This window comes from Pectinophora gossypiella, chromosome 8 (genome assembly GCF_024362695.1).
Source record: "Pectinophora gossypiella chromosome 8, ilPecGoss1.1, whole genome shotgun sequence".
NCBI classification, from domain to species: Eukaryota; Metazoa; Arthropoda; class Insecta; order Lepidoptera; family Gelechiidae; genus Pectinophora; species Pectinophora gossypiella.
Window position 1 is genome coordinate 17,457,003 of NC_065411.1, and position 16,654 is coordinate 17,473,656.

General features: G+C 61.6%; 2 protein-coding genes across 2 annotated transcripts; both read left to right on the forward strand.

Moving 5' to 3' along the window:
• The first annotated feature begins 1,753 nt into the window (after nt 1-1,753).
• On the forward strand, nt 1,754-4,222 carry LOC126369170 (uncharacterized). The gene has a single exon (XM_050013466.1). It carries the CDS (start codon nt 1,754-1,756, stop codon nt 4,220-4,222), a length of 2,469 nt encoding a protein of 822 aa, XP_049869423.1.
• A 9,251-nt stretch (nt 4,223-13,473) lies between these two features.
• LOC126369171 (uncharacterized) lies at nt 13,474-15,795 on the forward strand. Its single transcript, XM_050013467.1, has one exon. It carries the CDS (start codon nt 13,474-13,476, stop codon nt 15,793-15,795), a length of 2,322 nt encoding a protein of 773 aa, XP_049869424.1.
• The last annotated feature ends 859 nt before the right edge of the window (nt 15,796-16,654 follow it).

The following is a 16,654-nucleotide window of genomic DNA, read 5'->3' on the forward strand; positions in this document are numbered from 1 at the left end:
AGGCCAAGAAGACCAAGGCCAAGGCCAAGAAGGCCGGGGTGGAGCGGATGGATACCGTTGGATAAACGGATCCAGCTCCACCTTGACGGGGACCTGTGGATGGTGGTCGGGGGACCGCCATCCACAACATAGGTCCCGTGCCGTAGGGCTCCCCAAGTGTTCCGGGCAGCCCTCGGCGGAGGGGGAGGCGCTTGTTGCGCCCCCATAGGCGCTGGGCCCAAGAGGGCATCCGCCGGCGGGGACGCGGTTGTGTGCAATTGCGTTCCCGCATCCCCGCCACATGGCGGCGAGGAGGAACACCGTTGGGTTTTAGTGGGTATACCGGGTTTCCCGGGGAGTCCCACATAACCACGTCGTCCCCCCGGGCGGCGTGGTATGCGTAACGCATTTCCCAACGTTAAAAAAAAAAAAAAAAAAAAAAAAAAAAAAAAAAAAAAAAAGGTTAGGTTAGGTTAGGTTAGGTTAGGTTAGGTTCCGAGGCAGCCATCGCAGGAAGCGATGACGACCGGCCCGTAATGGCAGGCCACAGGGAGGAGTGCGCTCAACACAGCCTGCTGCGAAGATGGAGGCAGCGGCTGTCAGAGCAGCCAAACACGCCGGGGGTCCGTCCGGCGTGGGCGTAACAACGTGCCGTTGTGTGGTTGGCAGCGGCCTCCTGCTGCCACCCATGGTCAACGCCGTGGTTGGCGGCAGGGGAACGCTGAATGTGATGGTCTCCTTCCGTGAGGACGTGGTGGCGCGGAAGGAGGCAACAGAGCGGACCCGAGGGGACGTCCCCCTCTCGGATCCTATCCGACGTTGGCAAACTGGGCGGAGAAGGGGGGTAATGCTCGCCGACTCTTGCCCGGTCAACAAGCCCTCGGGCGGCGGAAGCGGGGAAATTCCGCCGCTCGAATCCATCAAGGGCTCACGGAGGATGTGGTCTGTCGTGTGTTCCGGCAGACCACATAAAAGCGGAGGTCAGGGTGGACTGCACTCCTCCCACCCTGAACCCTGGGAGCGTCCGTTCCGGACGGCGCCGGCGGGTGCACGGAAGAGTGTGTAAACGTCCCCGCACACCCGCCAATAGGCGGAGGCTGCTGAACACCGAGGAGTTTTAGTGAGTAGGAGTCTCACATAACCCAGTCGCTTTCCCCGGGCGGCTGGGTATCCATGACGGATTTCTCCTCGTTAAAAAAAAAAAAAAAAAAAAAAAAAAAAAAAAAAAAAAAAAAAAGGTTAGGTTAGGTTAGGTTAGGTTAGGTTCCCGTGTGGAGTTGCTGATCTCCCATCGGGCGCGTCCCCAGGTGGCGGATAGGGGAATGCCCCCCCAGATATGGGGGGGTACCGGCTTCGGCCGGCGCGGACCAAAACAGCGTGGTGGAGTCACCCTTGCTCGTGGCCCTCTGCAGGGACGAGGTGGTGCGCAGAGTGGACACAGGAGGGTGACCATCCGACGGCGTCTCTGGCTTCGGCCAGACGACAGGGGCTTCGGCTCCACCGTTGGCAGGGGCGGCGGGTCCGGCAGCAATGCCGGGCAATGGCTTCGGCCACCGTCGGCCCGACCCGTAGCCCAGACGCAACGCTGTCTGGAGCGGGGGCCGCCTTCGCACTGAGCGGAGGGGGCCGCGAGGAAGACAACCTCTGTAAAAAATTACCGCAAGCTTAAGTTGGTGGTGTCCGGCGATGGGCTGGATGGTCTGACGGTCAGGCCGCTAGGACTACCCTGGGGAGACAACCCCAGTAAATAAAACCGTCCCAGATGTACTGGACCATGGAAGCGCTCAAAAATTCAACTACCCACGCTGGCAGCCGGGAAACCGGTGAATCCAGCTTAAGGCCCCCAATCGTATGTGGGGGGGGCTGCGATCGCTCCGTAGGCTCCGATAGCCTTCGTAAATCCCCGACTCAAAGGGTAGACTTCTACCCGGCGTTCGACGCCACTACTACCGGACAAGACTCGCGCGCGCCAACACCATCCGCACTTCCCGAAGTGCGGGTGGTGCTGGAGCGCATCCCCACACCGATTTCGAAGTCAGCACCTAATGCTGAAGGAGCTGCTCCTGGGCCTAGTGCTCAGTCAGAGCAGCCAAGGTCACGTCCTTACTCCGCTTCGTCCTCGGACGAAGTGAGTAGTCTAAGGACAGTGTGCTCGATGGAGAGTGTGACCTCCCTTCCGGAGGGCAAGCTGTGGCGAAAGCGGAAGACAGCTTCGCTTTCGGACCCGTCCTCTGACGATGGCAGCCAAGTGCCGGAAACAGCACGCGGCTCGCCCGTCCTCAGGGCTCGGGCCAAGAGGGGTAGGGGACGCCCTCCCACTACCGGCGAATACGTCGGCCTTGCGAAAGCCAAGGCCGAACATAACCGTGCCGTGCGCGAAGCGCTCAGGCTGCAAGCCGAGGAAGAAGTGGCCAAAGCGGCCAAGAGGACTTTCTACCTCCGACGGTCCAACCCATCGTCGGAGACGGAAACCCAGCTGATGGACTCAGGCTCAGAAGCCGTCTCGCTTACGGCTGCAGAGCTGCATGAGAAGGCGAAAGAGGCGATTGGCATCGTTCGCAACGTAGCTGTGAAATCGGGACAACTGAAGGGTACGTTCGTACGTGCCCTGAAGGATGCCGCACAGCTACTCCAAGAGTCTCTGTCTGCCCTGCATGCCACGTCTACCAGCGATGAAACGCGCAAGCTGCAGGAACAGAATGCTCGCCAACAGGCGAAACTTGACGCGCAGCAAAAGGAGATAGACGTGCTCCGTGGCGAGATGCGCCAGCTCAAGGCCTCTTTGAATCCAACTCAGAGAGTGCCGTCGCCTGCTCCCGAACCGCTTGCAGAGAGCCCGCAACCGGAGTCGGCGCCGAGAGCTGTGCGCTCCTTACCAGCAAGACGTGCGAATCCGCCGCCAGCCACGAGCAGTAGAGCCGTGTCTGATAAAGAGGAAGGCCTAGTCGCGCAGATCATAAGCCAAGTTGGCTTCATGATCGATGCGAAGCTGGCAGGCCTGGAGGACCGGCTCCTGCCTCCAAAAGTGACGCGTCCACCGCTGGCGGCGGATCGGAAAAACGCGCTCTCATACGCTGCTGCAGCGAAGGCGTCTGCTGCTGCAGCGAAGGCTCCCGCCACAACTGTGGCTAAGAAAGCGACTGCCACAGCGGCCACGGCCGCTAGCACCTCGCGTGCTGCCCCGTCTGCGGCCTTGCAAGGCCCGACTGCGGCGGCCAGTAGTTCGGCCTCTGCGCCTCCGAAAAAGAGGAAGACGCGAGGGGGGAGGAACAGGAAAAAGAAGGGAGGGACCAATGGCCAGAGTGGGGCCTGTCCCCCACCTTCAGGGCCTGCTGGCGCCGGCTGGACTGTTGTCGGCAAAGGTCGTAAGCAGAAGGTGGCCTCAGCCCAACCGCTGCAACGCCCCAAGGCGCCAAAGCTGCGTCCTCCGCGTTCGGCTGCGGTGGTTGTGCAGCTACAGCCAGCGGCAGCGGAGAGAGGAACAACATACGCGGATATCCTGAGAGAAGCCAAATCCAAGGTTGATATACAGAGCCTTGGTATCACGAGCCTCAGGATTCGCAAGGCAGCAACCGGCGCACGTGTGTTGGAAGTTGCGGGTGCTACAAGCACCGAGAAGGCCGACTCCTTAGCCACAAAGTTGAGAGAGTCGATGAGCGGAGACGTTGTAAAAGTCTCCAGACCCACAAAGTGCGCAAACATGCGCATTGTGGGACTGGATGACTCCGTCTCCACTCAGGAGGTGGTGGAGGCAGTTGCCAAAGCCGGAGGATGCACGGCCGACACAATCAAGGCTGGCGCTATCCGCGAGGGTGCAGGCGGAATGGGTTCAATCCTGCTGAGCTGTCCCATAGCAGCCGCCAAAAAGGTGGCTGATGGCGGTCGCCTCTTGGTGGGCTGGACCTCCGCGCAGGTCAAGGTCCTGGAGCCACGTCCTATGCGGTGTTACAGATGCTTCGAGGTCGGTCATACTCATGCCCTGTGTGACTCCGAAGTGGATCGTAGCACTCAATGCTACCGATGTGGCCAAACCGGCCACCAATCTTCGGAGTGTTCTGCCACCCCGCACTGCACAGTGTGCGAGGCGGCGCGAAGACCGGCAGAGCACCGATTGGGCGGTTCAACATGTACTGCCCAATCCAGAAGTAGAAGGAAGAACCGCAATGGACCAAAGGTTCCCCCGCGTCCTTCCCCCCCGCAAGCTGCGGGACGAGCCGGTGAAGAGCACATGAGCATCAATTGATGGCTCTAAACGCTCTACAGGCCAACATTAACCACTCTGCCAGGGCTCAGGACCTGTTGATCCAGAGCATGGCAGAGTGGCTGATTGACGTGGCGATGGTTTCGGAGCCATACTCAGTCCCTCCTAGGGAGAACTGGGTTGGTGACCGGACCGGAATGGCGGCACTGGTTACACGGACTGGGGCGGGATTGCCTCCATTTGCGCACATTGTGCGGGGTGGGGGCTATGCTGCCGCTGTCCTAGGCGATGTCACACTGGTCAGCGTGTACTTCTCGCCAAACCGCAGCCTGTCCGACTTCGAGCAGTTCTTGCTTGAGGTCGGTGTGCTTGTGGGGCGGAGGCGCACTGTCCGTGTGATAGTCGCTGGCGACTTGAACGCCAAGTCGACGGCCTGGGGCTGCCCGGCGACAGATAGTCGTGGCGAGGCAGTTGAAGAGTGGGCGCTGACCGCCGGATTGACCGTTGTCAACCGTGGATCGGTGAACACGTGCGTGCGGCAACAGGGCGGCTCTATCGTGGACGTTACGTTCGCGGACGCTGCCCTGGCGCGCTGTGTTCAGAGCTGGGAAGTGCAGGAGGGCGTGGAGACGCTGTCGGACCACTTGTACATCCGATTCAGTGTGTCCACGCTCCCTGCTACCCCGACGAGCCCGATCCGAGCCCTGGAAGGCAACGGTCCCAAGTGGGCATTAAAGCGCCTCGATTATGACGCGCTGGAGGAGGCGGTCATCATAGAGGCGTGGCTCCATCCCGGGGTCTCTCAGGATGTCGAGACGGAAGCTGAGGCAATACAGGCGGCTATCGCAAGAGTTTGCGATGCCTGTATGCCGCGAGTCAGAGCGCTTCCTGGTCGGCGAGCGGTGTACTGGTGGTCCGCCGAACTCTCGCAGCTACGCGCGTCCTGCGTAGAGGCGAGGCGCCGGTACACCAGAAGCCGAAGACGTCGCATCCGAGACGAGGTGCTCACAGCACAGGCCGCCGATGCGTATAGAGAGGCCAAGAGGGCCCTGCAGGTGGCTATCGGTGAGGCCAAAGACTTGGCGGAACGAGAGATGCTGGAGTCTCTTGACGCCGATCCGTGGGGCAGGCCGTACAGGATGGTGAGGCGTAAGCTTCGCCCCTGGGCTCCCCCACTGACTCAGAGCCTCCAGCCGGAGCTTGTGAGCCAAGTCGTGTCGGCCCTGTTTCCGAACAGGCCTGAACACACGCCTCCACCGATGGCACTGCGCGGCGAGCCAGACGAAGACGCCACGAACAATGAGGCAGAGGTGCCCCCTGTGACCGAGGCAGAGCTGCGGGTGGCGGTACGCAGGCTTCAGGCCAAAAACACCGCCCCAGGCCCCGATGGTATTCCCGGCCGTGTGTGGGTTGCTGCCCTAAGGGCAGAGGACGCGTTAGAGCCATGGCTGAGGGCTCTTTTTACAGCTTGCCTGGCGAGGGGCCAGTTTCCGCACCGTTGGAAAACGGGGAAACTGGTCCTGATTAAAAAAGACGGTAGGCCGGCAGATGCACCGTCTGCTTATAGGCCCATAGTGCTGCTTGATGAGGCGAGTAAGCTCCTCGAGCGAGTTATCGCCGCTCGGATCATCGAGCACCTTGAGGATGTCGGTCCGGACTTGAGCGCATACCAGTTCGGTTTCCGCCGGGGCAGATCCACCATCGACGCTATTGCGCGGGTGAGGGCCCTAGCGGACGCCGCTGTAGCTCGGGGGGAGGTCGTCTTGGCGGTGTCTCTGGACATCGCCAACGCCTTCAACACCCTGCCCTGGAGCTGCATCCGGGAAGCGCTCAAGTACCACGAGGTGCCCCCGTACCTCCGCCGGTTGCTAGCGGCATACCTCTCCGTGAGGGCCGTGAGCTTCCCGGCGTCTGAGGGATGGCGAGAGTGGTCAGTGTCGTGCGGTGTTCCACAGGGTTCGGTCCTCGGCCCGCTCCTGTGGAACATTGGCTACGACTGGGTGCTGCGTGGAGCGAATCTCCGAGGGGTCGACGTAACTTGTTACGCCGACGATACCCTTGTGACGGCTCGAAGCAGCACCTACCGAGAGGCTGCCATTCTCGCTACGGCGGGCGTGGCTCACGTGGTGGGGAAAATAAGACAGCTGGGTCTTGAGGTGGCACTGTCCAAGTCGGAAGCCTTGTGCTTCCATGGGCCTCGAGCAGCGCCGCCAACTGGTGCGCACATAGTGGTGGGGGGAGTTTCCATCGGCGTCAAATCGACGATGCGTTACCTAGGCCTCGTCCTAGACAGCCGATGGAACTTCCGTGCGCACTTCACCGGCTTGGCGCCAAGACTGGTTGCTGCTGCTGGCGCGCTTAGCCGGCTGCTGCCAAACATTGGTGGACCAAAGGTGGGCTGCCGACGCCTGTACTGCGGGGTGGTCCGATCAATGGCCCTGTATGGCGCTCCCATATGGGTAGACGCTCTTAGCGCCCATAACAGGGCCCTCTTGAGGAGGCCTCAAAGAGCCATGGCCACAAGAGTGGTGAGGGGGTACCGTACCATCTCGTTCGAGGCTGCTTGCGCCTTGGCCGGTACCCCCCCATGGGAGTTGGACGCCACAGTTCTGGCCAGTGTTTACCAACACACGGCTCGAGCGCGTGCTGACGGTGGTGCGCCGTCTCCGGAGGAGATCTCGAGACTGAGACATAACGCTCGTCGAGATACCCTCCTGAGATGGCTGCAAACGTTGGAGTCGCCGAGCGCTGGTCACAGAACAGTGGGGGCGATACGACCCGTTCTAGACGAATGGGTCGATAGACGGTTCGGGGCGCTCTCTTTCCGCCTGACGCAGGTCCTGTCCGGGCATGGCTGCTTTGGCAGATACCTGTGCAGGGTCGCTGGAAGAGAGCCGACCCCAGTCTGCCACCATTGCGGCGCCGCCGAGGATACGGCGGACCATACTCTCGCCGCATGCCCAGAATGGGCTGAGTCGCGGACGCGACTCAGGTGCGTGGTGGGCCAGGATCTGTCGTTGCCTGCCGTGGTCTCGGCCATGGTCGGCAGCGAGAGGGCCTGGAGGGCGGTATACTCCTTCTGCGAGGACGTGGTGGCGCAGAAGGAGGCCGCCGAGAGGTCGCGGGAGGCCGATCCTGCGTCTGACCCGATCCGTCGGACTCGGGTGGGACGGAGGAGGTTGGCGCATGATCGGCGCGTCCCGTAAGTGGGGATGCTGGTGACGGATGCGGGGGGCGTCCGTCACCCGGCACTAAGTCCCCGTGTTGGTAGGCGCGCGTGTGTTCCGCGCGTCACTGACGATTAAGAGCACCACAGTGCTCACCGAGCCGGGTCCGTATGGACACCGCCTGGGAGTCGCGGATGTATGCGGGCGCGTCCCCGTGGCTCCCACTCAGGCGGCAAGATGAACACCGTTGGGTTTTAGTGGGTAGGCGGGATACTTGAGATCCCGGAGTCCCACATAACCCGTCGTCATCCCCATGGCGGCGGGTATGCGTAAATGCATTTCCCAACGTTAAAAAAAAAAAAAAAAAAAGGTTAGGTTAGGTTAGGTTAGGTTAGGTTAGGTTAGGTTCCCCCCCCCCCCCCAATGGATTCTCGCCTTGTCGTGGCGGGGGGGCTCAGTAGCTGCATCGGCGGGTGCCGCTTTAGCCCAATGATGCAGTGAAGCTAAGAAGAATCCAGCGCGGCGGTGGCAAAGTCCATCGCTGCGCAACCCGTAACCCCTTAGCGCTTTGTGGTGGGGCGCCAAAGGGGTCGGGGGCCGCTTCCACATTGAGTGGAGGGGGCCGCGAGGAGACAACCTCTGTAAAAAACCGCCAGGAGGGGGCGTTTCGCCTGCGCGCGGCGGTCGTTCGTATTGCACGGCGGCCGTCGGGCCACCCGCAACCCTCGGTATTCCGAGGCGTGGGGGCCGCTCCCACGCAAGTGGGGGGGGCCGCGAGGAGACAACCTCTTTAAAAAATCCACCTGGAGGAGGAGGCGCGAGGCGCCGTCGGTGACGGGTTCGGCGGCCATGAATACATGCCCGTCGGACAGGCTTCGGCCACCGTCGCCAAACTTGTTATCCTGGTTAGGTGTCGTGGACATGTCTCGCGGCCTACCAGGACCAAGGGGCTTGCCTTGGTCGGCCGGCCCAAGAGGAGCCAACCTCAATAAAAAACCCCCAAAGTCCCGGCGTTGAGGTGCCTTCGGGCCTTCGCGCGGCGTCGGGGCGCCGGAAGGTGGCGGAGGGGGTATTCTCCGCCAGCTAGCGACCAACCCTGGGGCACCTCCCGCACCCCAGCGGTATTAGGGTTATCCGGGTACAGGGGGCACTGCCCGGATGGACCACCCTTTCCCCCATACTCGTGGGTCTAAAAATGGAATCTTCAAAATATAATATAGCCGAATTTTCGGAGCTGAAAGGAGGAGGCAGAGAAGCAGGAATGGGAGAAGAAGAAGGAGAAAGAAAACAAAAGCGTGCTCCGGCACTGACGATTTGCGGCCGCAAAGCGGGCACTAAGTCCGCGGGGCACCCTGCGATGCAACCGGGAACCACCACCCCGGAAGCGTTGCAGGGCCCTGGCCTAGGCGCTTGCGCCAGCCGTCTCCGGAAGGGGACAGAGGAGAAGGGAGTTGACTCCGGAGAGCCGATCCTTAGCGGCAAGGATCGGCTACTCGAAGTCGAGAAGGGGCGCCGACTGAGCGTAGTGTTGACGCGCTGCGACCCGCCAGTCACCGCAAAGCCCGCTAGCCGGGAGGAGGAGTCTATGGACTCGGACGACGACTCCTCCTGTGCTAGTATGGTAACAGTGGGGTCAGAGTTGTCGGTCGGAAAACGGTTCCTGAAAAGGAACCGATCAGACCTTGACATGGAGGACGACTCGGGAGACTCGGCTGGGTCGCCCCTTGAAAGGGACGCTCTAAGATCGAAGAGAGGGAGAGGACGCCCGCCCTCTACCGGGAAGTATGTGGGCCTGGCCGCAGCCAGGGCCGCATACAACCGGGAGCTTGCGGAGAGTCTCCGGCTTGTGGCCGAAGCGGAGGTCGCTGACGTGGCTCGAGGAGCTAGGGAGGCTAGGGCCTCTCTACAGCCCAGCCCCCAACCAACGACTCAGGAGGAGGAAGAGCAGCAGACGTCCGCTGCCCTAACTAATGTTGTGAGGACCTCGCTGGAGACCATTACGATGGTCGCCACCAGGTCCTCTCAACTTAAGGGGACGTACGTTCGGGCCCTGAAGGACGCCGTAAAGGGCATCCAGGACGCAATGTCCCAGATCAGGGCCCGGACAATGTCGGATGAAGTTACGCGGCTGGAAGCCGCGAACTCCCAGTTGAGGAAGGAGGTCGCTGACCTGCGCCGCGACCTCCAGGAGTTGCGGCAGCGACCAGCTCAACAACATCCAGAGCCAGGTCTCCGGCAACTGTTGGAGGAGGTCTCTCGGGCGAATGTCGAAGCGTTCGGCACTATGCTGAACGCTAGACTGGCCGGCATTGAGGACCGCCTCCTGCCGGAACCCCGTCGACGGCCGCCACTTGCAGCAGACGCCAAAGCTGCCAGGGCAAACCCTGCTCCCAAAGAGCCAGCGGGGGCCCCGGTCGTTCACACAAGTGGCAGTGGCCGCCCCACGGCAGGGCCAGGCGTAAAACCAAAGCCCGCCAATGAGGCTCCCACGAACAGCCAGGCCTCTTCTGCTCCCCCTTCTTCGGGAAAGAAGGGGAAAAGCAAGAAGAAAAGCCTGGCTGCGCAGGAGGCAGCAGAGGCACGGCGTCAGCCTGCCTCCACACCGGAGGAGCTGCCCTGGACGGCAGTCGTTGGCCGAAAGGCCAAGGCCAAGGCTAAGGCGGCCAAAGGCGCGAAGGAGCCGCAAAAGGCCCAGCCCACGGCGCGCGCAAAAGTGAGGCTCCGCGCGCCCAAAACTGCAGCGGTGACGCTCACCCTGGCACCGGGGGCGGAGGAGAGGGGTGTGACGTACGCGTCCATCCTCTCCGACGCCAAGCAGCGTGTCCGTCTTGCGGACCTCAAGATCGACAGCTTGAGGTTCCGCAGGACCGCAACCGGGGCACGCATGCTGGAGGTTGGGGGTGAGGCCTCAGCCGAGAAGGCGGACTCCTTGGCTAATAAGCTAAAGGAGGTCCTGAGCCCCGAGGCGGTCCGGGTCGCCAGGCCTGTGAAGCGGGCGGAAATCCGCATCACAGGGTTGGACGATTCGGCTGACGCCTTTGAGGTGGCGGAGGCGATTGCCAAGGAGGGAGGGTGCTCCTCCGAAGCAGTTAAATGCGGCAGAGTCGTGGTCGGTCCGCGGGGAGACGGCTCCCTCTGGGTGAGCTGTCCCGTCACCGCTGCAAAAAAGGTGGCCGGCTCCGGCAGGGTCCAGGTCGGATGGACATCGGCAAGAGCGAGGCTCCTCAGCCCAAGACCAATGAGGTGCTTCCGCTGCCTGGAGCCGGGCCACATGGGGGTTAAGTGCACCTGTGAGTTCGACCGCAGCCAACTGTGCTTCCGCTGCGGACAATCGAACCACAGGGCACGAGATTGTGACGCCGAGCCTCACTGCCCAGTGTGTGAGGCTGCGGGCAAGCCGGCGTCACACTCGATCGGGGGGACTGGCTGTGTTTCTGCGGCAAACAAGCCAAAGAACCAGGCCCCGGAGAAGAAGAGCGCCCCGAAGAAGGGGAAGCGCAAGGCCAAGAAGGCCAAGGCCAAGAGGGCCGGGGTGGAGCGGATGGATACCGTTCAATGAATGGATCCAGCTCCACCCTGACGGGGACCTGTGGATGGTGGTCGGGGGACCGCCATCCACAACATAGGTCCCGTGCTGTAGGGCTCCCCAAGTGTTCCGGGCAGCCCTCGGCGGAGGGGGAGGCGCTTGTTGCGCCCCCATAGGCGCTGGGCCCAAGAGGGCATCCGCCGGCGGGGACGCGGTTGTGTGCAATTGCGTTCCCGCATCCCCGCCACATGGCGGCGAGGAGGAACACCGTTGGGTTTTAGTGGGTATACCGGGTTTCCCGGGGAGTCCCACATAACCACGTCGTCCCCCCGGGCGGCGTGGTATGCGTAACGCATTTCCCAACGTTAAAAAAAAAAAAAAAAAAAAAAAAAAAAAAAAAAAAAAAAAAAAAGGTTAGGTTCCCCCCAAGCCTGTCAAAGAGGCTCCCACAAACAGCCAGGCCTCTTCTGCTCCCCCTTCTTCGGGAAAGAAGGGGAAGAGCAAGAAGAAAAGTCTGGCTGCACAGGAGGCAGCAGAGGCTCGGCGCCAGCCTGCCCCTGCACCAACGGCGGAGCCGTGGACCGCTGTTGTTGGCCGAAAGGCCAAGAACAAGGCGGCCAAAGCGGCCAAAGCGGCCAAAGAGCCGCCAAAGCCTCAGCCCACGGCCCAGAAGAGGGCAAAGCTCCGGACACCAAGAACGGCAGCGGTATCGCTGACCTTGGTGCCCGGAGTCGAGGAGAGAGGCGTAACTTACGCCTCGATCCTCTCCGACGCCAAGCGGCGCGTCTCCCTCGCTGACCTCGGAATCAGCAACATGCGGTTCCGCAGGGCGGCGACGGGTGCGCGCCTGCTTGAGATCGGAGGGGAAGGCTCGGCGGCGAAGGCGGACTCTCTCGCTAAGAAGCTGAGAGAGGTCCTCAGCCCGGAAGCGGTCAGAGTCGTCCGTCCGGTGAAGCGCGCGGAAATCCGCGTCACTGGGCTGGACGACTCAGCCGACGCCATTGAGGTGGCTGACGCTGTCGCCAAGGAAGGAGGGTGCGCGGTCGACGACGTGAAGCATGGGCGGATCGTCGTTGGGCCAAGAGGTGACGGCTCCCTCTGGCTCAGCTGTCCGGTGGCGGCCGCCAAGAGGCTGTCCGACTCTGGCCGACTACTGGTCGGGTGGACGTCGGCCAGAGTAAGGCTCCTCGAATCCAGACCGGCACGGTGCTATCGCTGTCTGGAGCCCGGGCACCTCGGGGTCAAGTGCTCCTGCGAGGTTGACCGCAGCCGACTGTGCTTCCGCTGCGGTCAACCCGACCATCAGGCGCGAGACTGCTCGGCTGAGCCCCATTGCCCCGTCTGTGCGACGGCAGGCAAACCGGCGGCTCACTCCATCGGTGGCAGCGGATGCATTTCTGCTGCCAAGCCGGCAGTCAAAGGTCCGCAGAAGGGTGCGCCGAAGCCGAAGCGGCAGAAGCGCAAGGCCAAGAGGGCCGGGGCGGAGCAGATGGACACCGTTCCTTGAATGGACAGAGCTCCGCCCTAACGGGGACCTGTGGACGGTGGTCGGGGGACCGCCGTCCACAACATAGGTCCCGTGCTGTAGGGCTGCCCAAGTGTTCCGGGCAGCCCTCGGCGGTGGGGGAGGCGCTTGATGCGCCCCCATAGGCGCAGGGCCCAAGAGGGCATCCGCCGGCGGGGACGCGGTTGTGTGCAATTGCGTTCCCGCATCCCCGCCACATGGCGGCGAGGAGGAACACCGTTGGGTTTTAGTGGGTATACCGGCTTTTCCGGGGAGTCCCACATAACCACGTCGTCCCCCCGGGCGGCGTGGTATGCGTAACGCATTTCCCAACGTTAAAAAAAAAAAAAAAAAAAAAAAAAAAAAAAAAAAAAAAAAAAAAAAAAAAAAAAAAAAAAAAAAAAAAAAAAAAAAAAAAGGTTAGGTTCCCCCCAATGGGTTCTCGCCTTGTCGTGGCGGGGGGGCTCAGTAGCTGTGGAAGTGATTGGAAATGCCGCTTACTCCATATCACTTCCACAGTGAAGCTAAGAAGAACCCAACGCGCGGCGGGTCCGCTCAGACAACTCTGGGCGGGCAACGGCTTCGGCCACCGTCGGGCAACCCGTAAGCCTGCACTTGGTGGGGTCGCAGGAACGGGGGCCGCCTTCACACTGAGTGGAGGGGGCTGCGAGGAGATAACCTCTATAAAAAATCCGCAGGGAGGAGGCGAATTCCGCCTTCGCGCGGCTGGTTCGTCGGTCGTCAATGTACGGCTGGCGGACAGGCTTCGGCCACAGTCGGGCGAACCTGTTACCCTGACTTGCGGTGGTCATGTCTCGCGGCATGTCTCAGGGCCAGGGGGGCTTGCCTTAACCGGCCGGCCCCAAGAGGAGTAAACCTCACTAAAAAATCTCCCAAAGTCTCACGTTGGGGCACCTTCGGGTCTTGCGCGGCGTGAGGCGCCTGTTGCAGGTGGCGGAGGGGATATCTCCGGTAGCGAGCGGCCATCGCTGGGGCACCGCCCGACCCCCCAGGCGGATTAGGGTTACCCGGGTACAGAGGGCACTGCCCGGGTGGACTGTATACTTCCCTCATTCTCGTGGGATCAATTAATAATATGGATAAAAAACCAATTGTGGAGCTTGTGGACGTATTAAAATCTAAAAATAAACGGACCGATCTAATTGACGACTTTGGCGAGAAACGTGGACATGATTGCGCGCGATCTGGGGAAGGAACGGCACTGCCTGCGGATACCACCAATCCGGGGGCGGCCGTCCTATCCGACGACGATATAAGCAGCTGCTCAAGTGCAGCTGACGAGCCCCGCAAGGGGAAAGGGACGGGTGGGTCATCCATGGACCCGAAATCGCCGGTGCTTAGCGGCAAGCACCGGTGGTCGAAGGAAAAGGTGCCTCCCAAAACATACAGGGCCATGACTGGGGGCAGCTCGGAGAGCATGGCGAGAGGCCTGCGAGGGCCTATGGTAGGGGCAGCTGTGCCCATCTCGGAAACGGAATCCGACTGCTCGGGGATGGATACAGCTGTCTCCTACTCGGACGGAGATCTGGCCGCTGGCGACAAGCGGCGCAAAAAGCGGAGGGCCCCGGAGGCGGGGAGCAGTGATGAGTCAGGAGCAGGCTCATCCATCGCTGCGGCTACTCCGAACCGTGCAGCCAAGCGCGGCAGGGGAAGGCCGCCCACCACTGGGCATTACGTTGGTCTGGCCAAGGCGAAGGAGGCCTTGGTCAGTGCCCAAAGAGCGGAGCTCGAACTCCTGGACGAATCGGAGGTCCTCGAGTCGACCAGGGAGCTTGCGGCAGTGCCTGCGGACTGCCTTGAGGGGAGGGTGGAGAGCAGCGTCAAGGTCATCCTTGACGTTGCTCGCAAATCCAAGAACCTCAAGGGCACGTTCGTGAACGCCCTGAAGAAAGCCGCCACGCAGATAGAACAGGCTGTGGCGGCTTTAACGGAGAGGACCTCCGATGAGGAAGTCCGGGTTCTGCGTTCTGAGAACGCAGAACTGCGGAGAAGGGTGGAGAGCCTCAGCGGGGAGATGATCAAACTCCGCGAGGACCTTGCGCGTCTCTCCGCTGAGAACTCCCGCGCCAAGGCGCCTGCATCCCAGGAGGAGAGAAGGAGTGAGGCGGACCAGCGGTCAGCCATACTGTCGGACATCGATCGTATGATCGATATCAAGCTGGCCAGGCTGGAAAACCGCCTCCTCCCACCGTCGGCGTTCCGTCCGCCGCTGCAAGCGGACCTGAACAAGCCTGCTCCGCAGGCAAAGGGAGCTCAGCCACAGGCTACAAAGGCAGCCAAACTCCCACCTGCCAAAGCCCCTGCCGCCAAGGCAGCCAAAAAGGCTGCCCCAGCAGCAGACCTTCCCACCCCAGCGCCCACACGTGGCGAAGCGACCCCCTTGCAGGGAGCGCAGCCACCTGCGGAGACGTGGAGCGACGTGGTGCGGAAAGGGAAAGGCAAGAAGGGGAAGAAGAAGGCGCGCAAAGCCGATGCCACTCCCACAGCCCAGACTGCGCCCAGCAAGCCTCCGGCGAGCCATGTAGTCACTACAAGGCCGCGCGGACAGGCAAAGCCGAAAAAGGCGAGAGGCAGTGAAGAGGCAAAGGCTCTGCGCCCTCCTAGGTCGGCTGTGGTCACCCTGACCTTGCGTCCGGAGACGATCGCCGAGGGAGTGACGTATGCCCAGGTGCTCACCAGGGCGAAGATGGGAGTAAACCTCAAACAGCTAGGAATAGACGGCCTGCGCTTCCGTCTGGCTGCCACCGGGGCTCGAGTGCTCGAGATCCCCGGAAAGGAGAGCGCAGACAAGGCCGAACTCCTTGCAGCGAAGCTGAAAGAGGTCCTCCCAGATACCGTCAAGGTGGCTTGCCCGGTGAGATGTACCGATGTGGTCGTCTCCGGGCTGGACGACTCGGCGACTGCGGAGAGCATCACGGCTGCCGTGTCTGAGGTCGGAAAATGCTCTCCGGAGCATGTCAAGGTCGGCCCTATCCGGGTTGGCGTGTTTGGCGTGGGCAGCGCGCTAATCGAGTGCCCTATCGGGGCTGCCAAAACGTTGCTGGAACGCGGGCGACTCCTGGTCGGCTGGAGTTCAGCTCGGGTGCGTGCACTGGGGCCCAGGCCAATGAAGTGCTTCAAGTGCTTCGAGATTGGGCATACTGGGCTCCAGTGCAATTCGCAGGTCGACCGAAGCCGGAACTGCTTCCGGTGCGGGCAGGAAGGTCACATGGCGTCGTCATGTACCGGCGACCTCCACTGCCCCGTTTGCAAGGCTGCAGGGAAACCTGCAAACCATGCAACCGGGGGTCGGAAGTGCGCACGGCCGAAGAAGGGCAGAAAAGGGACTGCTAAGATTCCAGTCCCTGGCCAAGCACCGAGGCAGCCATCGCAGGTGGCGATGACGACCGGCCAGTAATGGCAGGCCGCAGGGAGGAGTGCGCTCGATACAGCCTGCTGCGAAGATGGAGGCAGCGGCTGTCAGAGCAGCCAAACACGCCGGGGGTCCGTCCGGCGTGGGCGTAACAACGTGCCGTTGAGTGGTTGGCAGCGTCCTCCTGCTGCCACCCATGGTCAACGCCATGGTTGGCGGCAGGGGAACGCTGAATGTGATGGTCTCCTTCCGTGAGGACGTGGTGGCGCGGAAGGAGGCAACAGAGCGGACCCGAGGGGACGTCCCCCTCTCGGATCCTATCCGACGTTGGCAAACTGGGCGGAGAAGGGGGGTAATGCTCGCCGACTCTTGCCCGGTCAACAAGCCCTCGGGCGGCGGAAGCGGGGAAATTCCGTCGCCCGAATCCATCAAGGGCTCACGGAGGATGTGGTCTGTCGTGTGTTCCGGCAGACCACATAAAAGCGGAGGTCAGGGTGGACTGCACTCCTCCCACCCTGAACCCTGGGAGCGTCCGTTCCGGACGGCGCCGGCGGGTGCACGGAAGAGTGTGTAAACGTCCCCGCACACCCGCCAATAGGCGGAGGCTGCTGAACACCGAGGAGTTTTAGTGAGTAGGAGTCTCACATAACCCAGTCGCTTTCCCCGGGCGGCTGGGTATCCATGACGGATTTCTCCTCGTTAAAAAAAAAAAAAAAGGTTAGGTTAGGTTAGGTTAGGTTAGGTTAGGTTAGGTTAGGTTAGGTTAGGTTAGGTTAGGTTAGGTTAGGTTAGGTTAGGTTAGGTTAGGTTAGGTTAGGTTAGGTTAGGTTAGGTTAGGTTAGGTTAGGTTAGGTTAGGTTAGGTTAGGTTAGGTTAGGTTAGGTTAGGTTAGGTTAGGTTAGGT

What these genes read in the sequence shown, in the direction of transcription:
- LOC126369170 (XM_050013466.1), top strand. Translation starts at nt 1,754, where the DNA reads ATGGAAGCGCTCAAAAATTCAACTACCCACGCTGGCAGCCGGGAAACC.
- LOC126369171 (XM_050013467.1), top strand. Translation starts at nt 13,474, where the DNA reads ATGGATAAAAAACCAATTGTGGAGCTTGTGGACGTATTAAAATCTAAA.